This window comes from Pseudorca crassidens, chromosome X (assembly GCF_039906515.1).
Source record: "Pseudorca crassidens isolate mPseCra1 chromosome X, mPseCra1.hap1, whole genome shotgun sequence".
NCBI classification, from domain to species: Eukaryota; Metazoa; Chordata; class Mammalia; order Artiodactyla; family Delphinidae; genus Pseudorca; species Pseudorca crassidens.
In genome coordinates, this window is record NC_090317.1 from 45176539 (window position 1) to 45203276 (window position 26738).

The 26738-nt window shown below is 36.8% G+C and overlaps 1 protein-coding gene across 6 annotated transcripts in view; it reads right to left on the reverse strand.

The window, feature by feature from the left end:
- The window catches only part of CENPI (centromere protein I), a 61262-nt gene that overhangs the window by 4421 nt on the left and 30103 nt on the right, over positions 1-26738 (reverse strand). For all 6 annotated transcript variants that reach the window (XM_067724221.1, XM_067724218.1, XM_067724220.1 and 3 more), the window contains 15 exons: positions 25462-25510; positions 25146-25192; positions 21260-21349; positions 20793-20915; positions 20392-20559; positions 20122-20242; positions 18899-18990; positions 16924-17041; positions 16777-16841; positions 13398-13489; positions 10372-10507; positions 9353-9477; positions 8294-8342; positions 7946-8164; positions 1554-1595 (listed from right to left, as the gene is read on the reverse strand). In XM_067724221.1, the coding sequence (XP_067580322.1) occupies positions 1554-1595; positions 7946-8164; positions 8294-8342; positions 9353-9477; positions 10372-10507; positions 13398-13489; positions 16777-16841; positions 16924-17041; positions 18899-18990; positions 20122-20242; positions 20392-20559; positions 20793-20915; positions 21260-21349; positions 25146-25192; positions 25462-25510 (1536 nt within the window). The remainder of the gene's footprint in view (positions 1-1553; positions 1596-7945; positions 8165-8293; positions 8343-9352; positions 9478-10371; positions 10508-13397; positions 13490-16776; positions 16842-16923; positions 17042-18898; positions 18991-20121; positions 20243-20391; positions 20560-20792; positions 20916-21259; positions 21350-25145; positions 25193-25461; positions 25511-26738) is intronic.

A 26738-nucleotide genomic window follows, 5' to 3' on the forward strand; every position in this document is an offset into this window, starting at 1 on the left:
AGACAACCCTCAGAAAGGGAGAAAATATTTGCAAATGAAGCAACTGACAAAGAATTAATCTCCAAAATTTACAAGCAGCTCATGCAGCTCAATAACAAAAAAACAGACAACCCAATCCAAAAATGGGCAGAAGACCTAAATAGACATTTCTCCAAAGAAGATATACAGACTGCCAACAAACACATGAAAGAATGCTCAACATCATTAATCATTAGAGAAATGCAAATCAAAACTACAATGAGATATCATCTCACACCAGTCAGAATGGCCATCATCAAAAAATCTAGAAACAATAAATGCTAGAGAGGGTGTGGAGAAAAGGGAACACTCTTGCACTGCTGGTGGGAATGTGAATTGGTACAGCCACTATGGAGAACAGTATGGAGGTTCCTTAAAAACTACAAATAGAACTACCATATGACCCAGCAATCCCACTACTGGGCATCTACCCTGAGAAAACCATAATTCAAAGAGTCATGTACCAAAATGTTCATTGCAGCTCTATTTACAATAGCCCAGAGATGGAAACAACCTAAGTGTCCATCATCGGATGAATGGATAAAGAAGATGTGGCACATATATACAATGGAATATTACTCAGCCATAAGAAGAAACGAAATTGAGCTATTATTTGTAATGAGGTGGATAGACCTAGAGTCTGTCATACAGAGTGAAGTAACTCAGAAAGAGAAAGACAAATACTGTATGATAACACATATATATGGAATTTAAGAAAAAAAATGTCATGAAGAACCTAGGAGTAAGACAGGAATAAAGACACAGACCTACTAGAGAATGGACTTGAGGATATGGGGAGGGGGAAGGGTAAGCTGTGACAAAGCGAGAGAGAGGCATGGACATATATACACTACCAAACGCAAGGTAGATAGCTAGTGGGAAGCAGCCGCATAGCACAGGGAGATCAGCTCCGTGCTTTGTGACCACCTGGAGGGGTGGGATAGGGAGGGTGGGAGGGAGGGAGACGCAAAAGGGAAGAGATATGGGAACATATGTATATGTATAACTGATTCACTTTGTTATAAAGCAGAAACTAACACACCATTGTAAAGCAATTATACTCCAATAAAAAAAAATTCAGCTGTTCAAATGAACAAGTACTGTGAAATGGAAATGGGTCATCATTCCTGCACTCTAGGAATTTAACATATAAAACAGACAACACAGACATTATTATATTACTTCCTATATTAAATATGTACACAGCAGAGTTTCTATATTGAGACAATTGTGCTTGGCTTTGTTAAATAAGACGCATTACAGTGACACTTTGACTATATGCAAGTGTATTATAAAATAAGATGATGCACAGACACAACAGCAAGAGTCAAACTATGAATAGTTTTATCTATGTAGAGGGTATGTGCCAACGAAGTCACATAAAAGTCACTGGAATTAATTCAGAAGGCAAACACTTCACTTTGACTTTGTCTAGGCATCAGACTTGGGATTTGGGAAAAAGTAAAGGTATAAATTCTTCTAATGAAATGAAGCTTTATGAAATCCCTGAACATGATGAAAATAAATTTACTTACCCGAATAGAGCTCAAATTTACTTTCCTTTCTTTTGGCCATTCCTTTCAAAACAAAAACAAAAACAAAAAAGAAAACGGAGAGAAATGGGGATGAAAATATTTGGTTAGCAAAAATTACCAGAAAATTAAGATGGCTCTTCACTATCTGATTCATTTGCTATGTTCTATTCCTACCAACACTCTTGGATTCCTTTTGAATAAGCACCCACTATAACCTTCCATATTTCTCCCTAGAAGCACAAACAGAAAAAAAAAATCACAGTGGATAAAGTGAGCACCATTTTGCTAATATTTGGCTTCATTTTTTAAAATTCTGTACTCAGCCACTGGGGTGGAGATGGAAGGTGGGCTTTTTCTGAGGAATATGAGTACCTGAATTGAGTTTTGAAGGATGAGGATGAAGTCTGGTGAGGTAGTCTGGGTACCCAGTAGATTCTATGAATTTGTAATTCTTTATAATATCTCAGAGCTATGTGAGCTAGCTAGTTATTCCCCGGTTTTAACTATCACCTACTGTACTTCATTGAAGAGCCATCAATTCTAACAAATTTTTATGTATCACTAAGAAAAAACTCTGCCTGTTAAACTACACATAACACAATGCATTTTTAACACTTAGAAGTTTTTATTTTATAATGATTGAAAGAGTTTTAGATGTAGGCAGATTTTGATCATATATCATTTTTACAAACATGAAATGGTAAATATAAACAAAATTAAGTGATGAAAGTATTTCTAAAACTTCACATTCAGAGTCCAACTCTTCTGAATTACTTTTCTACTCAAGGGTTGTGGATATCTATGTTTTTTCACACAATATCATCCTCTGTGCCAGAGTATCGATTATGTAGCATTTCTTAAAGGGACTAATAAAGGCTATGGTGCTTGGGTCCCAACTGCATAAATCTAACCTACTTTTGGCCCTTGCTTCAAGGAAAGTCCATAACATGTATGGTTCACCACTTCCCTCCCTTCTTCCTCCAAGTCATTTGGTTTTGAGAGCTTAAAACAGTGCTCCAGCATCGTCTCCTATCTTTCCCCCATGCTGCTGACATCCAATCTGCAAGGTCTGATTCTGGCAATCTGCCTGCACACACTCAAAAACAGCAAATGACAACTATATCATGATTGCTGCCTGGCTGACATCAATCACAAGATGCATCTTGATCTCTGAGAAGTTATAAAAAGTGAAAAAAATGTGTGTTTTTGGAACTGATGAAGTATAGTCCATGCTGATGAATTCCATATTGATTCCTCTCATTCCAACCACTCTCTTGAGTTCTAAGCCCCTATTTCAAACTGCCTACTTACACTTCTTCTTGGATATCTAACAGGCATCTCAAACTTAAGTACGTCAAAACGAAACTTCATTCTCAACTTGTCCTCTGCAAAAAACAAAATAACCTATCCTGTTCTTCTATCAGTATTCCTCTTATTAATAAATGGAACCACCATCAACCCACTTGCTCGATTCAAAAAACTCAAAAGTCCTTTCCTTTTTCTCATTCCCACTTCTGATCAAGCCATCAGGCCCTGTCTACTCTATCTCTGCAGTATATCTCCAATCAGTCCACTTCTATGCATCTTCACTACCACCACTTGCATACAAATCACTATCAATCTATTTTGTCTACACCAAGAGCCTCCTAATTGGTGCCTCTGCTTCCACTCAGGCCTCCTCTTATAACTCTATCCTCCACCAAAAAGCCAAAGTGATCTCCACTAAATGTCAACTCAGACCATACTACAACCCTGCTTAAAAATATTTCACAAAAGACCCCGAATAGCCAAAGCAGTCTTGAGGGAAAAAAAGGGATCTAGAGGAATCAGACTCCCTGACTTCAGACTATACTATAAAGCTACAGTAAACAAGACAATATGGTACTGGCACAAAAACAAAAACATAGATCAATGGAACAAGAGAGAAAGCCCAGAGTTAAACCCATGCACCTATGGTCAACTAATCTATGACAAAAGAGGCAAGGATATACAATGGAGAAAAGACAGTCTCTTCAATAAGTGGTGCTGGGAAAACTGGACAGCTACATGTAAAAGAATGAAATTAGAACACTCCCTAACACCATACACAAAAATAAATTCAAAATGGATTAAAGACCTAAATATAAGACCAGACACATAAAACTCTTAGAGGAAAACATAGGAAGAACACTCTTTGACATAAATCACAGTAAGATCTTTTTTGATCCACCTCCTAGAGTAATGGAAATAAAAACAAAAATAAACAAATGGGACCTAATGAAACTTCAAAGCTTTTGCACAGCAAAGGAAACCATAAACAAGACAGAAAGACAACCCTCAGAATGGGAGAAAATATTTGCAAATGAAGCAACTGACAAAGGATTAATCTCCAAAATATATAAATAGCTCATGCAGCTCAATATTAAAAAAACAAACAACCCAATCCTAAAATGTACAGAAGACCTAAATAGACATTTCTCCAAAGAAGATATAGAGATAGCTAACAAACACATGAAAGAATGCTCAACATCATTAATCATTAGAGAAATGCAAATCAAAACTACAATCATCTCACACTGGTCAGAATGGCCATCATCAAAAAATCTAGAAACAATAAATGCTGGAGAGGGTGTGGAGAAAAGGGAAAACTCTTGCACTGCTGGTGAGAATGTAAATTGATACAGCCACTATGGAGAACAGTATGGAGGTTCCTTAAAAAACTACAAATAGAACTACCATACGACTCAGCAAGCCCACTACTGGGCATATACCCTGAGAAAACCATAATTCAAAAAGAGTCATGTACCAAAATGTTCATTGCAGCTCTGTTTACAATAGCCAGGAGATGGAAGCAACCTAAGTGTCCATCATCGCATGAATGGATAAAGAAGATGTGGCACATGTATACAATGGAATATTACTCAGCCATAAAAAGAAACGGAATTGAGTTATTTGTGGTGAGGTGGATGGACCTAGATCTGTCATACAGAGTGAAGTAAGTCAGAAAGAGAGAAACAAACACCGTATGCTAACACATATATATGGAATCTAAGAAAAAAAAAAGGTCATTAAGAACCTAGGGGTAAGACGGGAATAAAGACACAGACCTACTAGAGAATGGACTTCAGGATGGCGGGGAGGGGTAAGCTGTGACGGGGTGGGAGAGTGGCATGGACATATATACACTACTGGGCGTGAGGTGGATAGCTGGTGGGAGGCAGCCATGTGGCGCAGGGAGATCAGCTCGGTGCTTTGTGACCTCCTGGGGGGGGTGGGATAGGGAAGGTGGGAGGGAGGGAGACGCAAAAGGGAAGAGATATGGGAACGTATGTATATGTATGGCTGATTCACTTTGTTATAAAGCAGAAACTAACACACCATTGTGAAGCAATTATACTCCAATAAAGATGTTAAAAATAAATAAATTTTAAAAAAAAGAATTAAACAACAACCAAAAAAGAAATAAAAAGTATTATCAAAACAACAAGGTCCTACTGTATAGCACAGGAAACTATATTCAATATCTTGTAATAAACCATAATGGAAAAGACATTTTTATTTTAAAAAAGTTATCAAGAAATTACATAAAAGCCCATGACCAGATGGCTTCAGGGGTAAAATTTACCAAATATTTAAAGAAGAATTAATGCCAATCCTTCACAAACTCTTCCAAAGAACAGGAGAGAGAATACTTCCTAACTTATTTTTTGAGGCCAGAATTAACCTGAAACCAAAACCAGACAGACATCATGAGGAGAAACCAATATCCCTTATCTTCCACAATCTACTGAGAGACCAAATCTGCAGGAAATTATGCTAGGTGAAATAAGCCAAACACAGAAGGGCAAATACTATAAGATACCACTTATATGATGAATCTGAAATAATCAAACTCATAGAAGCAGAGAGTATACTGGTCATTGCCAGGGGCTGGGGGGAGAAGGAAATGAGGAGGCATTAAAAAAAAGCACAAGCGATAAAAGAAAAAAGTAATAAATAGAGTTCATCAAAACTTAAACTTTTGTGCTTCAAAAGATACCAACCAAAAAATGAAAAGACACCCCAAAGAATAGGGGAAAACTTTGCAAATCATATATCTGATAAGCAACTTGAATCTACAATATAGACATGAGTCTTATAAGCCATTAAGACAAATAACCTAATTTAAAAAGGGGCAAAGGGCTGTTGGTGGGAATGTAAATTGATACAGCCACTATGGAGGTTCCTTAAAATAGATAGTTCTAAAAACAGAACTACCATATGACCCAGAAATCCCCCTACTGGGCATATACCCTGAGAAAACCATAATTCAAAAAGAGACATGTACCACAATGTTCATTGCAGCACTATTTACAATAGCCAAGACATGGAAGCAACCTAAGTGTCCATCGACCAATGAATGGATAAAGAAGATGTGGCACATATATACAATGGAATATTACTCGGCCATAAAAAGAAACAAAATTGAGTTATTTGTAGTGAGGTGGATGGACCTAAAGGCTGTCATACAGAGTGAAGTAAGTCAGAAAGAGAAAAACAAATACCGTATGCTAACACATATATATGGAATCTAAAAAAAAAAATAGTTCTGAAGAACCTAGGGGCAGGACAGGAATAAAGACAGACATTGATTGACATGTATACACTGATGTGTATAAAATTGATGACTAATAATGACCTGCTGTATAAAAAAATAAATAAAATTCAAAAATTCAAAAAAAAGAAAAAAAATACGCAGACATAGAGAATGGACTTGAGGACATGGGGAAGGGGAAGGGTAAGCTGGGACAAAGTGAGAGAGTGGCATGGACATATATACACTACCAAATGTAAAATAGATAGCTAGTGGGAAGCAGCTGCATAGCACAGGGAGATCAGCTCAGTGTTTTGTGACCACCTAGAGGGGTGGGATAGGGAGGGTGGGAGGGAGACGCAAGAGGGAGGAGATATGGGGATGTATGTATGTGTATAGCTGATTCACTTTGTTACACAGCAGAAACTAACATGCCATTGTATAGCAGTTATACTCCAATAAACATGTTTAAAAAAAAAAAAGCAGATCCTGGATATCACCCCAGTTAGTAAATCAAAATGTCAGGCTGGAAGCAATCAAGGATGTATACTTTGGAAAAGCAGCCCGGGTACTTCTGCTGCTGAGTCAGGGTAGAATCCCTGCTCAAGCCCTATAATTCTGCTTAAATTCCTCAAACATAGCATGCTCTAACATAGGGGTCCACAAACCACATCCAGTCCAATGCCTGTTTTTGTAAATAAACTGTTATGGAACACAACTATGCCCGTTTATTTACTCATTGTCTATAGCCACTTTCACGCTACAACAGCAAGGTTGAGTAATCTTAACAGAGACCATGTGGCCTGCAAAGCCTGAAATATTTACAGTCTGGCCGCACACAGAAAAAGTTTGCTGTCCCCTGTTCTAGCTTTACACTTTTCCTCAAATACTGCTCCTGTCTTGACAAGCTCATACTCATCCTTTAAAACTCCAATTAGCATCACTTCTGTAAAGCCTGAACTGGCTCTACAGAAGCCCCCCTGTATATTTTTTCATCATTCTCTGTACTTTCCCTATATTACTCATCATTCTTTATTGTAAGATGTCTGTTTAATGACTGCCTCCCTGACTAGATTCCAAGCTCTACAAGGGCAGTACTCAGATGTGTCTTGTTCACCACAGTGCCTGGTTCTTACATGAATATATTAAACATTTACTCAATGAATATCTCCCCCGTTCTATACACTTTTTCATTTTGTTAGATTTCTCAATGTTCCAGTCTGTTCAGGGAATTCTGAATCCAGATTCTAACAGTGTATTTGTAATCCCATCCTGTTGTGTCATCCACACATATGATATGCACACCATTTGAGTTCTGTGAGTCACTGATAATGTTGAAAATGACAAGGCTGGTGTAAAGTCCTGAGAAGACCTCCTTGCTTACATACTGATATCAACCCATTAAATCAGCAGTCTTTGGCTAAGACTCCAACTCTAATTATAACATCATCTAGCCTACATTTTCCATCTTGCCTAGAAGGATTTTACTAAAGCTTCAACTTCTCTGTACCCTTTTCTTACCTGGCACCACCTCTACGCAGGTAGAACTGAACTAATATTCACTAATTCTCACAATTGTATCTCTTCTCACTTCACCTAACTGTATTGCAGTAATGTTCACAAATTTGTCTCTGCCACAAGCCCAAGCTCTTTGTGGGTAGAAACTAATTACTTAATTTTGAATCCCCAGAGCCTAGCACAATGCCCAAAAGTTAGCTGATACTCAAAAAGTATGACTGAACACGTCTTGCAATTCAGACACGCTAAATTTATGGTGTTTCCTATTTCTGCCATCATAGTATTCCTATAGAAAATCTAAAAATCATTTAAATACTCTTACCTGTAGCAGAAAGAAAACAGCATAACCCAAAAGAGCAGGATGATGGACTAAATTTAAACTGTTTTTGTACTCTGCTACTGAAGCTTTTTCTAAGACTTTGGGGTCAATATATAATCCTTTCTGGAAGGGTTTGGATGTCCACAGGCAACCAACCGTGGCTGTCAAATAGTGATTAAATTCTTGATAGGTCTTGCTGCTGAAGCTGAACTCTGATTTTGTCTATTGGGAAAGAAAAAAAATTGTCATCATCACCTATTCTCCCTTTCCTTCTTATTCCCAACAGATCATATATCTCTACACTCAATTTTTAAACAATGGTGATTTAAAACAGAGATTCATCATCCATACCTTTTGTACCAACTCATTTTTCTTTGCAGCAGTCAAATTTTTACGATACCTAAAGACAGAGCAAAGAGAACTTTTACCATTAAATGCCTTTGATATGTAAACATAAACAAAAGTTTACATTTTAAATGTAAATATATGCACATACACAAATATCCAGCTGTCTATTTAAGTTTTTTTTCCTTTTGTGGTACATTTTCCTCAAAGAATAAAAATTAATAGAGGCTCAAATATTGAGTTGTACATTTAGGATAAGTACTTGTAAATTTAAGATATGCATTTAAGATATGACTCTAAATTATACTTCAGTAAAAAAGGAAATGCTTTTAATGTTTCACTGTTAAAAATTAATAGAGGCTCAAAAGCAGTCACTGATACAAAACATATTACAAAACGTATTTTCCTAATGTGGAAAAAAAGGTGCAGTAGAAAGGATAAAGGGAAAACTTAGAGATGTAATCTTTTCTTGCCTGAGAACTATTCTAAGTAGCTTTTCAACATTTTAACCTTGGCATAGTCTTATAAGTTATGCCAAAAGGGTCTACACTTATGGGCTAAAAAGAGCAATTTCAGTCCATAAGTGAAAAAATTAGAAGAGATCAGAAATAATACTTACAGTTTCATATAATTGGTAATAGCTCCCCTTATCTCCCAGAAAATGTTCTTTTTACCAGAGAAGCTATGTAGACTTAAACCAGTTGTCAGTAAATGACTAATTATTCTTTGAGACACAGCAGTGAGAATTAACAATGCCGAGTGCAACGGTACCACTGCACAAAAGATCCTTAACTGTGAATCCTTTTAATCCATATCCCCTCACAGTGACATTTTAAAAACATAGTTAAAATAGTCCCATGTTGGAAGGTCATTCCCTAAAGAAAGCCATGTTTCCTTTTTCCAAAGGTCCTGGCAGAAAATGGATAACAATATTATTGTATTTTATATTTCACTGTATTATGTACAATAAACTTATTGTAGTATATTCATAAATTATTGTATAGCTGGAAAATGAAGATGGAATTATGATGTATTAATTCATAAAATGGTAAAAAGGCTTTGTACCTGTCCATAATGTAACAGAGCTGGTTCAGGATACTGGAATCCAGGCTGAGGAGTGCAGGATAGAAGACCCCAGGAGGAAACAACACCACCAATGGAAGGTTATAATTTATATATATGTCACACACCTTTTGGGAAGAATGACAACACCAGTATATAAATTATTCCTCAGAACTCCTCAACCAACTTCACTCAAAGAATCACCACTAGAGAATAAGCAATAATATAACATCAGGTTTGGGCCTGCCTGATTCATAAATAGAATACGTAGCCACAACCTGCTTAAAAATGTACCTCACCAAACAGCAACCTTACAAGAGAGGATTATTTCTGCAAGGTAGTTATTAAACTCTTTTATTTTTTTCTGGGGAGAGATCTTAGAGTTAGGGAGAAAGGGGAAGGGAGGATTTCTTTCTTCTTAAGTCCTATAAATACTGAATTATCATATTAGTTAGCTGTCAACCTGGAAAACAAAGGAGCATGCTTCCAAGCAAATATAACACAAGACAACTAAGTATCAATGAAGGGAAGAAGCCAGGAAAACTGAGATTAGTGGGTACTTCCTGGATAATAGTTCTGTCCAGGTTGAATACTATAAAACAATAGAAGAGGACCAGAATCATAGGTACTGGGAGAAATAAGGCAGTTGAAAGGTGGGGGGTGGAGAGCTAAAGAAATAAAAGGTATTTTTGTTTTTTTACCAGGGGTTGGAAATGTACAATGGATGAGAAAAAAGTGATACTAAAGACAGACTTCTGTCTAGGGCCAGCATTATTCAGGGGAACGTCTATTAAAGTGGTACCTGGACTTCAAAAAAAGCTTTTGCTTTTTCCCCTTTGTTTTATGCATGTTAACTATTCAGGCCAGAATACAATCATTAACTTCAAAATACATAGCTTATCTCAAGTATGCTAATAAGGTCATAGCCCAACTTAATAGTTGTGCATAAAATTTAAACAATAGACTAGTAAAGCAGACAGCCATCACAAAAATCAAAGTAGCGAAAATGGGATGTGTACTACCTTCTCATAGAAATCCAAAATAAAGTGCAGCAAGAAGGTACTGTTGTTTTCCAAGCGCATTGCAGTAGTGGACAGCCACCCTACATAGTGAATCAGTTTAGACACAGAATTCATGGATCCACCTAAAGTTGTCTCTCTGCAATAAGAAACCAAGATCCATATTAGCAAAACTCCTCACATTTTCCAAGCTAAAGCTGGATTAAATATACAGCAGAAAGTCGGTGGGAATTTCAGAAAACGATCAGTGCTCCAATGTATAATTCACATTTTTTTTAACTGCAGTGATTAATCATAAAACTATACAGCCCTCTAGGGAACCATTAAGATCAATTCATAGAACATCCCTGAGCAACCATTCTACTAGTAAATACCAGAGAAAGAAAGGATTAAGCTCCAGACTTTAGATAATATCACCAATGTGCAGGGACCATAGCAGTCAGCAAATTAGTTTCTAAGTACACAAATCCAAACCGAGTTTTGCCTAAATTCCTGAACTAAAATGCTGTTAAAAATATTTTCACTTTAATTTAACTGGAATTCAATTCTAAAACTGAATGAGTAAAATTTTTGGCATCTTTTATTCTAGTAAAAACCAGATCTAGATATTTATATTCTTCCCAAATCAGTGAACCATGTCTCTTTAAATTACACATGGGTATAACTGGTTCAATCCATCCATCTCCCCACCCCTCTCCTTCAATCCACTGTTGAGTGGATTAGGAAAAGACTGGGAAATGTGATTTCATAGCTTTAACCTCAGATCTAGGTAGCCAACAACAGTTATGCACAAGGAAAAAGGAATAGCATATATATAGTCTTAAAGCCTGAGATGATGATAACTCTACCATTACCCACCACCATGATGATTCTGTGCCAGAGCAAGCAGGGAAAGATTAAGAGACTGTTCAAATAGGTGGGCATACATACAGTCAGCCCATCACTTGCAAAACTGTACTTTATGATTTCTGGCAGCATCTGACAAATATGTCTGAAATAATTTGTACAATGATGATTGCTCAGGTAGCATCTTTGAAAGTGTTTCTCCACAGGACACTACTGGCATTTTGGATGACACAATTCACCATTCAGGACTGCCTCCTACTCCCCACCCACTACAGAACGTTTAGCACCTCTGGCTCCTACCTACTAAAAGATGCTAGCACCCTCTTCCCAGTCACTGTGCCAACCAAAAATGCCCCCTTGAGAGCCACTGCTGAGAATGGTTTCCCACCCTTCTCTCCTTGTGATCTACAACTACAATTTACTCCCTCTTTGCCAGTCATATGGCATATTGTCATACGATGGAGACATAGCATTACACTCATATCTCCAAGATAGAAAAATTATTGAGAACTTAATAGCTATATTATATAATGCCAAGTAGTATTATGACAAGCAAAGTTACCTACAATTATGTCCATTTATTTGTTTTAAGAATTTTAGAAAGCAGAGCCCCTTTGTAAATGCCCTCTCAAAATTTATGACACTAATTAAAAAGGATCCTAGGATTTTTATAAAGAAAATATATAAATTATAAAGCACCTGTATTAGGGTGCCTAAGACTTACATTGCAAATTGGCCAAAGATTATAAATGCAAACATACTATTCTTAATAGAATTGAGGTGTTTGAAGAGGTTAACTATTCAAACGGAATTTCTTTATGATAGTGGTTCACAAACTTTAGCTTGCACCAAAATTATGGAAGCATTTGTTAAAACACAGATTACTGGGCTCTACCTCCAGAGTTTACTTCAGTAGGTCTAGGGTAGTACCTGAGAATTTGTATCTCTACAGGACCCCCGGTGATGCTGATGCTGCTGGTTCAGGGACCACACTTTGAGAAGCACTGCTTTACAAGATACTTTCACTACGCACTAATGCTCCATTTCCTTCTAAAAGTGATCAGACATACACGATATATGGAAGCACTGCAATAATGAATATGAAGAATTAAAAAGTTTCCAGGCAACTCCCAAGAAGCTTCTATTCTCCTAACAAAGTAGGAGATAACTATAAGGAAAAGAACATATAGAAAAATAGATCTGGGCTAATCTAACTAAGCCAACCACCAGCTACTTGCAGTTGGAGCTAAGGGATCCTTATCTTATAAAGTAAGAATGTGACTGATATTACAGGGAATCTGAACATCCATTAGATATTTGAACATATTAACAACTATTAATTTTTAGGTGTTATACTGGTATCATTTTTCAACAGCTGAAATGATGTCTGGGTTTTGCTTAAAAAATATCTAGTACAAAGGAGGAGGAAAGTGAGGGGTGTTATAGATGAAAAAAAGTTAACCATGAGTTGATAACTGTTGAAGCCGGGTGATGCGTACATAAGGGTAACAATTGTACTATTTTCTCTACTTTTGAATATGTTTGTAATTTTCTATAATATAAAAAAAATTAATGTTAAAAAAGAATACAGGAGAAGCAAAAGACTCTAGGTAGAAAGAGTCAAAAAAAACCTGATCAGGCAGTTCCTTGAAATTCAGTCAGGCTTTTACTTTCACTTTGAGGTTTCACATTTAACAGTAATGAACATAATGGAAATTCAGGGCTCTTTTTTAATTACGAAGTGAAAATAAATTAACATATATAAGCAAAATACATCAGAGAAACATAAAAAAAAATCTGTACAGCAAAATTACAGATCTTCCTAGCCATCATCAAAATTGACTTCACATATAAGCAAGAATACATTTTATAAAATGAGCTAAACTGAATGGAAGTCAAAGTTGCAAGTTCTAACATCAGCTGGCCATTGTTTTGCTATATTAACTCTTGCAAGTGACTCAGAGGCTTGGGGGTTGCTTTCTGACTTATAGAATAAAACTTGAAGAATTAACTTTCCTCACAGGATTGTAGGGAAGAGTGAAAAGTAACAAAAAACATTTTTTTTAGAAAAGTACAATTAAGCATTTACATGAAGCAATTAGGTTTTATGCCACACTATTAAACTCCATATGCAAACAGTTTTGTAGAGATCAACTCTTAAGGAGGGTTGTAAGATAACTCACAGAGGACTGTTCACAGATTTCACGTGGATGTCCATAGAAAGCCACAACAGCCAATTCTGCAGTAGCTCTTTCAGACACTGAAGAACACTACACTGTGGACACAAAACAAAAAAAATCATCAGACATACCATAGTGCTGAGAACTAACAGACTAAACCAGAGGCCTAGAGGTGGAAGGGACTGTGGAGATAACCACATCCAATTCAGAACCCAATAGCTGCTTCTCCAACCTAATCGGTCACCAAGAGACAGATTAATGCAAGTACAAGTTTATTTTACCATTTTCTCTACAAGCCTGCCCCCATCTTATCAGTGAGGAACAGACTCTTGTTTCTTTAAATTATATTCATTCATAACATATATTACATCACCCACCCCTTATTATTTCCCCTCAGAGATCCTTTGAAGCTGCTACAGATAGGAGTTTCCCACCCTTTTCGCCTTGTGTCTACAACTGCAATTTACTCTTTTTGTTGGTCATAAAATTTATCTTCTGTGATTGTGGAAAACAAACAATCCTATAGTTTTTCCTTTGTCAAGCCTTGCCTTGATTTCCCAGGGACTCATTCACATACAAAAAATATAGTCTTGAAATAAGTGTGCCTGGAACACTTATAAGGATAAATCATAATATCTATAAATTTGAAAGCAATCCATACCATCCCAAAACCTAACACAGGAAACCTTTCTTAAATATTCTTAATAAATGATGGTCTAGATACTATTTATATTTGAGTATCTCCAGTGATAAAATGCTTACTGCTACCTCATAGCACAGTTCAATTAATATTTTTTTAGGGACTTCCCTGGTGGCGCAGTGCTTAAGAATCCACCTGCCAATGCAGGGGACACGGGTTCGATCCCTGGTCCAGGAAGATCCCACATGCTGCAGGGCAACTAAGCCCGTGCGCCACAACTATGGAGCCTGTGCTCTAGAGCCCGCGAACCACAACTACTGAGCCCACGTGCTGCAACTACTGAAGCCTGCACGCCTAGAGCCCATGCTCAACAAGAGAAGCCACTGCAATGAGAAGCCTGCGCACCACAATGAAGAGTAGCCCCAGCTCGCCGCAACTAGAGAAAGCCCATGTGCAGCAACGAAGACCCCAACACAGCCAAAAATAGATAAATACATAAATTAATTAAGAAACATATATTTTTTTAGAAAGTGACACCTCACATTCAGGTTATAAATATGTTCAATTTGAAAGCAACCTTGGAATCACCTAAAACAATCCTCTATTTTGGTATCAATTTAACACTTGAAAAGATATTCGATATTACTATGACATATTCAGAAAATCTCCACTCACCTACTCTACCCCATCCAGCCTCCACATTAAAGGAAGGCATGAGATTCTTACGTTTATGAGAAGGGGGCATGGGCTTAAAACAAAAATGGTTGAGAAGCACAGCTCTACACTCCTAAGTTATGGTCTCCAACTTCATCTGGGCTCTTAATGAAGCTCAATAATCCTTTTTACTATATTTCTCTTCAATTAGCTGTCTCTCGCTCCCATTCTTTTTAATGGCTAAGCACATAACACCATCTTGAAGCCCCCTACTCAATTCTGTCCTCTACAATGCACTTCCTATTTTGAGAAATTTAACATTTTTAGGCACAAGTATTTCAATTTCTTGCTCTTTTTTCAAACTGTACAAATGTATCTATATGTCCACCTATCTCTACATCCTCATCCCCAATCTTAGAGAATAAGTAGTACCTCCCAACCTCTTACCAACCATTCAATCAAAGTCCTCTACCTAGTCTTAAACCAATACCTTCATGCTTTTTCTGAAACCCTGCCACTGTCAATTATCCCTCATCTTTCCCCCATTTTCAACCTCTCTCTCTTCTCATCTGGCTCCTTGCATCCTATCTATAAACATGTGCAGGTTTTTCTCACTCTGGGGACAAAGAAAATTACAACCTTCCCTTGATTCAAAGTCCCACTACAGCTCTCTCTCTCTCTCTCTACCTCTTCTTTTTAGCCAAACTTTTGGAAACACAGTCAATACTCATTGTCTTGTCTTCATTTCTCATCAACTCCTCAACCTCCACAATTTGGTTTTTACCCCCACACTCCACTGAACCTGCTCACAAAGGTAGCCAAGACCTCTGTATTATCAATTCCAAAAGAAACTTTTTTTTGGTCCACATCTTTCTGGACCCTCTTGGGATATGTAGCAACATTATCCCTTCACTCCTTCTTGATAGCCTGTATTCTCTCTGTTTCTTTGGCGCTACTGTTCTCCTGGTTCTTTTCATACCTCTTGAAAAGGTTCCTTCATAGACACCTCCTTTTCAGTGAGAATTAAACAGTGAGCATTCCCCTGATTTCTGTCTTTGGCCTTCTGTCTGTTTCCCTTCCTCTCCCCACCCCCCACTCTCAAATATAAAAATATGCATGTGTGTATAAATGTATATATACTTATTAGGCTGGAACATATGAAACTGCCAATTGTCAAACATCTTTGACTTATTAGGTTAAACCTATTCATATGGTTTAACCTAATATTTACAGATAAATAGCGCTCTAGATTGGTAGAATAAGAGAAGAAATAAAGAATAACTGAATTAGAAGATCGGAAGAGAATCACAGAAAGTTGCAAAATGAAGTCTCTGAAAATGTGTTATCTGGGAGAAGCAGTGGGTATTGTCATGTGAATGACATGACATGGTAAGGTACAAAGTTACAAATAATATAAATAAAACTTGAATCCAAGTTAATGTGATAGGTAATTATAAAGTACCAGTTGATTATGACAAACACTAACCAGGACAATATATTTTTCCTGTAAATGTGGCAAACAGTAAGTGATTTAAGGTGAAAAAAAGAAACATTAATTATATTGTCACTCTTTTAGAAAAGGAATAACCATTCTATAAAAAAGTGGCTCTCAAACTTAGTCCTGGAAGCCACAGTGGGTTTTTTTTGGAGCACACCGCAAAATAGTAACAACTTTTAATTTTATTATATAAGGTTAGAACAATTTTATTAGCAGAAAATGACTATATTATAACACATAGTGGGTGCTCAATACACATTTGAGAAATGAATAAGTGTATCTACAAAATTATCAACCACAACAATCAAACTAAGTATGCTTAAGTTATTTCCCAGTTTGTTTTTATTAATACTCATTTGCCACCTGTTCATTCACTTTGTCATCTGTTACAGTTCAGGAAAATTACATGTAACAAAACCTTAAAAACAGAAGATTCTACACATTAACTTTGATTTGAATGATGCAGGACCTCAAGTCCAGGTCCAAGCAACTCCTGTTACAAAACACTGCTATAGTGTGGGTTTAAAACTGTGTACCACCAGCCACAGACTAATATTTCCTATTGAATCTAAGCAAGACAATTTTTTTACCTTGAAATAAATAGTTGATGTAAAGAAGAGCCGTGACAGATGGTCAAAAAGAAGTGGTTTCACCTCTAAAAGTAATAAAAAAAATTATTCATCCTTTTAATTAATATTACATTAAATTAAATGACTCCAAATTTTCGCGATACATACCAGAGAAGCTACTAAAAGGAATCCAGCTCACAAGTTGAAGGAACTGTGATCGACAACAGAGGCCATCCCAGAGAGGAAGGCTCTTATACAGGAATGCTTCACAGGAATAAAACCCCTCCTGTAACACAAGTTGATAGTAAAACCTTGCATGGAACTCTTCAGTTGTAATTACTCTTGAAACAACCAGTTTACTTTGTGCTATAGTTGTTTTACCCTTAGACTAATGTTTTTTGTCATAAATATAATTAAAAGCCTTGGATTAGGTGCCAGACTTTCTCATAAAAAGGATCAGATGATTAATATTTGGATACATTACCATCTTTATCAACATAGTTTTCAAACACCATAAAACTTTACCAATTGGAAAGAAGGTAAGAAGTCAAGTTATGGAATATTTTTAAAGATAAATGAAATTGTATTATTTTGGAGTACATGATAGTCAATAGAGTGTATACAATGTTGTATAATAAGGCTGGAATTTCATTAGGGGCCATAGACCAAACCCAAACTCTGGGCAGCACCATCTGGAGAGGCCTGAATGTCTAGGCTGCCTCTGTTTTTACCAGAGTGAAGATCCAGGGTTTTCCTTAACTTTGTCGTCCTGAGCCTTAAATAGTGGCGTGCACCAAGACTCTATTCTGGACCTTCTTTTCATGACATGAATTCTGTGGACAATCTCATCTATAACATAGCTAAAACCACCACCTATATCATGAGGAGTCCAAAATTTCTGCATCTCTAGCCCAAATCTCACTCCTGAGCTCTAGGCTCATTATCTAACTGCCTACTGGACCTCTTAGATATCCCACAGGCATCTTTCAAATCAAATATATCTTTCCTTCCTAGCCTGCTTTTCTTATATTCCCATCATCATCCTCCCAAGCAGGAAATCTAAAAAATCAACCTAAATTCATCCTTTTATCCTCACCACCATTATCCACACCCAACTTCTAATTCAATGGTTTCACACCATACCCTTAAGATTTATTCAACAAACATTTATTGAGAATCTCTTTTGTATCAGGTACCAAGTTGAACACCCATACATGAAGAAAAGTTAGACATGGTTCCCACCTGTCCACAGCTCATAATGTGTGGAAAAACAGATGCTGAAAGTACCACGATACAGGTAAACACAGAGAGCTAAGGAAGCACGTAGAACAAACATCTAACCCAGACTGAGTAAAGGCTTCTTGATGGTGCTGATATCTGAGTGGCACCTTAAAAGTATAACTCAGGGTTACCCAGGCCAAATAATTAATTGGCTGGAACATATTCGACAATCAAAAAATGTTTGTTGATTATAAGGACACAAGTAGTGACCCTATGAGATTTATCTTACTGGCTAATTCAATTAATTTAATGCATTCAATTACATCTTCAGTTTGTTCTCTTAAATTATAGACCTTTCTCTCTTTTTTGGGGGGGTAGGGGGCTCACGGGATTTTAGTTCCCTGACCAGGGATTGAACACAGGCCCTCGGCAGTGAGAGCGCCGGAGTCCTAACCACTGGACAGCTAGGGAATTCCCTATACCTTTCTCTCTTATTTGCATAATTTAACAAATTCTTTCTTCAAATCCAACAGTACAAAGATAAACGACAGTGCAACTTGGCTCTATTTATAATGAATTTTGAATTGAATAAATATTGTTTACAAAAGATGTCAAGCACTAAAGAAAAGGTTTTTAATGGATATCTAAATAAATTAAGAAGTGGTGGGACTTACCTGGTAGTCCAGTGGCTAAGACTTCACGCTCCCAATGCAGGGGGCCTGGGTTCGATCCCTGGGTTCGATCCCTGGGTTCGATCTAGTTCGTCAGGGAACTAGATCCTACATGCCTCAACTAAGAGTTCGCATGCCACAACTAAAGATCCTGCATGCCGCAACTAAAACCCAGCGCAGCTCAATAAATAAATATATATATATATATATTTTTAAATGGTGAAGTGTGTAGGAAACAAGCAGAATCTTACTTGTAAGAAGCATTCTGCCTTGAGGATAGTGTCCAGGAAGTTGGTAAATTCTTTTCCATGTTCATAATTATTCACCTTGTACCAAATACATTCTGGAACAAAAATATTAAACATAAGGCTCCGGTTGCACAACACTAAAAACTACACAAAACATAACCACCACAACTCTAAAGTGACAAATAAATGACAAATATAAACAAGCTATCTGTCTCATACATCCTAGCCAACTCACACTGGAGACTATAATATATATGTGGAAGTGATAGTGTGATGTTTCTCAAGAACTTGGTAGTATAGGGGGAAAGCTTACGGTGAAAAAATAAACTAGTAAATGTTACATATAATGAATGTGATTAGCTTTATGCCACACAGTAATCCAAAAGACTATAAGTGTATGAATTAAAAGTTTGAGAATGCCTAAACTTCAATTAGGGTGAGCTGGGGGTAATCTAAGGGTGGCAGAACTTTAGTTAGTGGAAATCTAACAAACTGTATCATATCCTATGTAAAGAAAGACTGAGTAGGAAAAGGAGAGTTATCCTGGAACCAACTAAAACTGACCTTAAACACTTGAAGAGTCAGGATTTACTTATCCAGGAAAGAAATAATCTGGTGAACTCAATACTATGTTTAGAGAAATCGACCTCCTTGGAGGAATGAAATGATCAGGCTTTACTATGGCCTGGATGAAAAACTCCCTCACTGCCTTTTCCTTCAGTTCTACAATTAAGAAACTTTCTGATGACTAATGTGGCCCCCATATATATTGATAGCAGAGAGGAGCTATTCTAGTCGGCAAACATGAAAATTTTGGTCACCAGAATTACTTCTATTATGAAATAAAAAGTTGACATTCTGGCTTACACAACAGTCTCTGAGTTTGGTTAGCATTAATCTGATGGTTCTGGGGGCTTAACAGCAAGTTTCTGAACATACAAAGATGAAGAGGCCTTGGACTGTGACAGTCATCAAAGTAGAGCCACCCAGTGAGTTTTGGTGGCCATCCAGCAGTGTTTCCTTAACAATACACCTCCTTTCTTACTACCCCTTAAAATTACAACAGCAGCAGCATTCAGGCTCTGAATACATGATTACCAGAAAAATAATTACAGCATATGAAGGCTCCTCCTGTCTAGAAGTTGGCACCCTTTTAAAAGAAACCCATTTGTAAACCATCTTATTCCTTCTTCATTCATCTAACACTTCTAAGTATCAATTTTTACCTTCTTGTAATGTTTGACTCAACCAGTGATAGAGCCTCAGTAAGACTGACTCATCTCTGACACAGTTAATATAGTGTAGTAGCAGAGAGTTGTTCAGCACTGCGCCCATCTGAGAAGGCAGCTGCAAAGACAGAACAATCGGTCAACTGTAAGTATATAAAAAGGAGATCAGAGCAACAAGGAAATCATCAGATAGGAAATATATAACAAAAATAAAGGCCATGAAGATCAAATGGAAAATGCAAATAAGCACATGGTCCAGTCACATACCTCTAAGCAATGGATGTTCTGTAAGAGTTGAGGGAAGCTTTTAAGCTGTTCCAGTGGAAATGATCCATTGCTACTGAAATAATCAGAAAGATTCATCCCCTTTTTCCCACTTTCTTTACTGTAGTTACGGGAATTTAGCACTGGTATAACTGAGTGAGAATTCCATTTCTAAAAAAGAAAGATAATAAAACAATCCATCAATGGACTAAGCAGATTACAAACTATAAATGTAAAAGCACTTGTTAAGGTGGTTTAATGAATGGAGTCTGAATATAGTTTGCATAGAATACTGGGTAATTAAAATGTACTTAAATATTTATAATCTCTTCCAACATCTGAATGGTTATTGTTTGAATTTAATAAAAGAATACTGCAAGTCACTTGGGGTTTTAGATACTTACTCTTTTTATAGGATGGACATTAGCTAACATCAACTTTAGAGGTTCTGGAGGAAGTCCCTGATTCCTTTGCCTCACAGCAAGTAGAGCTGTCTTCCACAGATTCTCTGAATTCTTAAAATAGATCTATAAATTTGAATGTAAAGTACACGAGAGGAGGTATCCATAAGTCGGAGCAGCATAAAACCTAAAACTCTTCATTAATTGAAAGTATATTAATTATGAAATATTTTACACCCATGCAAATCCATTTAAGTTTTTTTTTCTAATCAGGAATCTATTACATTGAATGGAATACATTGAATGGAATCAAAATGAAGTGCTAATCCCTAAAAACACTCAGAAACAGCGCCACAATATTAGATCTTAAAACAGTATGCTGTAAACATTTTAGTCCAAATCTATAAATTAACTTACTCAAAACAACATATTTCTATCTCAATATGACTTACTGCTCCTTAATCCCTTACCTTCTTCCTCATAGGCAAAGATACAGAAATCAAAGTAGGAACAAAGAATTTATATAGTGACAACAAAGCCTGGAGATGAGGCTGCATTCCCTGAAATAAAATAAGAGTTTCAATTTTCAATTCTGTGGCCAGTAAGAAAAAAAAAGTAACAATAAAATAAAAAGATTAAACATATATTCAGACCCTAATTTTATTATGTGATATAGCTATAGGAAGATGCTATAGAAAATCAAGGAATAGAAACTCAAACATTTAAATCAACTATCATAAAGCAACCCTCGCCAACTTGTCATCTTCTCTTTTGTGACCTTTTTCCATATTTTACTTCTTCCTTATATTTTCTCTCTTCTTCTCTGCCCGTGCCTTAGGCTTACCAGTCATATCTGCTAGCATGGCTTACTCTCACTGGTATAATACTCAGGACTCAAAGTTTACTCATTCTTGATTTAGACAGGAAGGTGGAAGGACAAAAAGGGAAGCCAAGAAAACAGAGCAAAGGAAATATTAATACCTTAGCATCATGATCCTTGGAAAATTCACTAGGATATCTAACAATTAGTATGCAGAAGTCAAACAGCTTGATATAACTGAAGTCTTTACAAAAACATTAATTTTATGACAGAAGTCCTTACTGCTGGATACCTGTGTTTGATATATCTGGCTATCCAGAGGAAGCATACCACTAAAATTCCAAGGAAGAAACCGAACTGTTTTATTATATTACTATGTTATTGAATCAACTACTATACAAAATAAGGAAGGCAGAAAATGGGGATTAGAAATACAGTATTCCTATTTTATAATAGCTTCCTGAAATTAAATTTATGATAACAAAACCAAAATGACCCAGGCTATCTATGCTGAAATATCTTCTGATCTCTGTACTCATTATCAATTAGCACCAGAGTGTTTGCTTTGAGTTGGAATGTTTTTGAAAGAGCAAATACTTAGGAGTGGAGAGACCTTTAGAACTTATTGTCTAGTTAACTAAACCTATCTTTATTGTTAAAAAGTTAACACTTTCTTAAAAGAAAGAGAGAGAGAGACTTCCAGTTAAACATGGCATACTGAACATACATGTTTAATTCTGGGTCCTCATAAAGCCCCACTAAAAAGTAAAGGAATGGAAAAATGCATAAAGCACAAGTTCAAAGAGAACAAGAAGGCAGACAATAGCACATGTGAGGTCTCAACAAGATTTTGGAACCTCAAATGAAGATGGACAAACAATAATCAATTTAGCAGAATAGAGAAAACGAAAGCTAAGGCAGCAACAGAAAAAGCCTCAAAAGCAGCAGATTCATGCTTGAGAACTCCCAGAAAGGCTCAGAAATTTGAGGGAAATTGCACTTCTGTTTTTCAGCCCTCTTGCACCTCTGAAAAGTGGAGGTGCAAGAGGGCTGAAAAACAGAAGGACTGGTTGAAAGCCTACATAAGAAGCAGTTAGAACCCCAAATTCCTTCACTACACTGGCAAACATCAGGGTTTTACTCACTGAAGATAAAAGCTGGACTCATACAGTTTGCAGAACTGAGGGAGTGTACCAGAACCTATCCCCAATCTTTTCTACTGCTTAAGTCCCAGAGTGCTAGTAGCCAGGTTTATAGCCCTGTGGCAAGTAATTTTACATGTCAACTTTGCTGGGCCATGGGGTGCCCAAATCAAATGTTCTGGGTGTTTCTGATGAGATTAACATTTAAATGGGTGGACTCTTGAGTAAAGCAGACTACCCACCATAATGTGGGTGGGCCTCATTCAATCAGTTGAAGGCCTATACAGAACAAAAAGACTAGCTCCCCCAAGCAAGAGAGTATTCTCCACCAGACTGCCGACTGCCGATGAACTCAAACTGGAACATCAGCTCTCCTGGATCTCCAGCCTGCAGGCCCACCCTACAGATGTTGGACTTATGAGTCTCTATAATCTTGTGAGCCAATCCCTTATAAAAATCTTTCTCTATATATACACACATCCTAGTGGTTCTGTTTCTCTGGAGAAGCCTGACGAATACAACCCCTAGTCAGGAAACAGGAGAATTTTTATTTTATTTTATTTTATTTTATTTATTTATTTTTTGGCTGCGTTGGGTCTTCGTTGTTGCACGTGGGCTTTCTCTAGTTGAGGCGATCAGGGGCTACTCTTTGTTGAGGTGCGCAGGCTCTAGGCACACAGGCTCAGTAGTTGTGGCACACGGGCTTAGTTGCTCCGCGGCATGGGGGACCTTCCCAGACCAGGGCTCGAACCCGTGTCCCCTGCATTGGCAGGCGGATTCTTAACCACTGCGCCACCAGGGAAGTCCCCAGGAGAATTTCTTAGGAAAAATTACACCATCATCTGGGGAATTTCCCAATGAAACATCAAGATCCTACAATGAACAAGTCCTGCTCACGTACACAAGTTTCCAATGACCATTTTAGTGCTTTATTATTAAATATGGGCAAACAATGTTTACCAGGTATTTGAGGAAAGCATCTACCATGAAAGACCAAACAAACAAGAAAGGAACTCCCCCTTCCTTTTCCAAAGACTGCTCTCAAAGGGTCTGGTGCGTATAAGATAACAACGTGCCTGCTCCACTTCCCACCATTCATGCTTGCCACCAGAAAGACAATTTCTCTGTTCTGTGTCCATCATGATGGGAAGTTATGGGGCATGGATGGGTATAGAGGGGACACATACCTTTGCAGGTATCAAAAATTCACATACCCAATACATTTGCTTACATGGGCTGATTATGCCTGTTACCATTTTACATGTTCAGTTACATGTGAGCATGGCTATGTCTTCTAGGCTCGGTATTGCTGGATGTGATCAAAGTCACCAAAATCCAGCTTATCAAAACAATTTTATGAATGTATCTTTATAAATAGGCATTGATAATGGGGTAATTTAGTAATGTACTATATAGAATATTAATAATGAAGCCATATATTTAATGTCTGGGTTAAAAATTTTTAGACACTGTACTGAGTCATTTTTTTAACTTGAACATATACTTGTCTCAGTTAATACAAATCAACAAGATGTTATTTATGGTAAGATTTTCTTATTCCATTGAATTGTTTTGCTGTTAACATGGAAAAATGTATATCGTTTTCATAATTTCTATTAATGTGAAATAAAATTAAATTTGGACAAAAACATTATCATTACTATCCTCAGAGAGCTACGAGAATATACTGCACCCAGAGAGCCAAAATAGGAAGCTATAAAACAAGAACAATCATTGAATTGTACCAACAGGAAACCTCACAATGGAGAAGCACACATGTGCGCATGTGTTTGTATTTTTCATGAAATTTGAATGCCTCTACATAGGTTACGCAGGCTTCAACAGTTAGGCATAGGCACTACAACTTCCTATTGTTTTACACCCAAAGCTTCACAGACTTCTGTTACCTGGCAGGTATAGTGGAAATAACAATGCAAGAGAGCTGTAAGGACAAGAGATAAAAGTCAGGGAATATACTGAAGTTTAAGTATCCAGAAAAGAATGCTTTCCTAGATCACAGCCACAGAATAAATAAGCTAGTCACTTTAATAAAATAAAGTAGTCATTTTTGACTACTCCCTAACACTTATTTTCCAGCCATACCAACCCAGTTCCGTAAACGGTTTCTGCTATTTGGTATCGACCTGGCTTTGCTCATGCTGTTCCCTCTGCCAAGAGTGCCCTTCTCTTCTTTCTTGGCCTAGTTAAATTCTACTCACCATCACCACTCCTCCTTGACCCCAGTCTGATTCTGATATTTTATTTTGTTGACTGAGCTCCCCAGGCAATTAAGTTCCTTGAAGGTAATGACGCATTCGATTTTACATCCGCAAAGTCTAGCTCGGTACCTAGCACAAAGTACACTGGCCAGTCTTAGGTCTTTTCAGTACTCACCATTTTGGCCTGAAGATCAAGCAGTTTTCTCACACGAAATGGTTTGACTAGAAAAGGTAAAGAAAAGAATTACTAGTCTGTGGTTCAGAATAAAAAGAAACCTTGTTCAGATAGCTTCTCCTTACAACACATTAAGAATATATATAATTACGCTGTTCAGTTAAGCCATTAAGCAGATGCTCTTAGATAAAAGTACTAAAAAGAAATCCCACAAAACCTTGTCATAGAACTAATGCTAACAGTTAACTTTATAAAGGCCGATACAAATGCTAATTCCACAGAGTGAATGTAATACAATTGGAATGAAAATACTCACCATTCTCTTTTTTGGTAAGTAAATACAACAAATGGCAGACATAAGGGCACTGTCAAAATATAAAAAATAAAAGAAAAAAATGACAATATATCTTGAACAGAGCAACAATGCATTTTCCTCAAATGTCAATCTTATACTAAGAAAAAAGGCTTTGGGACTTCATTGAACAATAGTTTTACAAAGCTTCTCTTTTTCATACTACATAGTAGTGATAAAAAAAAACAATAGTTTTAATTGGCACCCCTTTATGCCATTTTAAAGTTATTTTTGGAATACAACGACAATGCAGACAATTTGAAAACCAGAAAAAGATTCTTCTACCTAACAAAAATTCATGTATTCCTTCTAGTAGGTCCATATTTATTAAGATACAAACTTAAAATTTTTATCCTGATTTCCCACTTAAAAGTGTTTTCCCATGTTACTTGGTCTTCAAAATGATCATTTTCAATGATCTTAATATTCCAGTGAGTGGATATACCAGAATTTAATTAATCATTTAGCCCTCAGTTTGGCAAATATCACATAATAAATTTGTTAAACTACTAAATGATTCCTTGGTTCCCTTATACCACTTCATTTTGAGCGTCCATTTGTTGAGGTTTTATTCTAGATCAGGGGTCAGCAAACTACAGTCCACCTGTTTTTGCAAATCAAGCTTTACTGGAACACAGCCGCAGTCACTCATTTATGTATTGGCCATGGCTGCTTTCTCACTACAACAGCAGAGCTGAGCAGTTGTGACACAGACTGAGTGGCCTGCAAAGCCTAAGATATTCACTATCTGGCCCTTTACAGGAAAAGTTTGCTGATACCTGTTCTAGAAGAAAACTAGAGTAGAATATCTTCAGGACCAGAGGGTGGCAGTGTTTTTCTTTCATTAAAAAAAAATGATAACCATAAAATAAAACATAAAAAAACCCAATAAATTAGAGTTCATTAAATTAAGAATATCTGTTTATCAGACAAGGAAATAATACTCTATTGGAGGGATGGGTAAACAACAACCTGTGGGTCAAATCCAGCCCACTGCTGGTTATTGTGAATAAAGTTTTATTGGAACACAGTCATTCATTTATGTATTTACTGTCTGTAGCTGCTTTTGCACTACACCAGCAGAGTGAGTACTTGTGACAGTATGGCACTCAAACCTAAATATTTACTACCTGGCCCTTTAAGAAAAAAATTGCCAATACCTGCTTTAAACGTTAGGAAACTGAAAAAGTAAATTATTAAATAGGACTAGAGAAGGCAACAAAAGCAAAGATTTTCTTTAA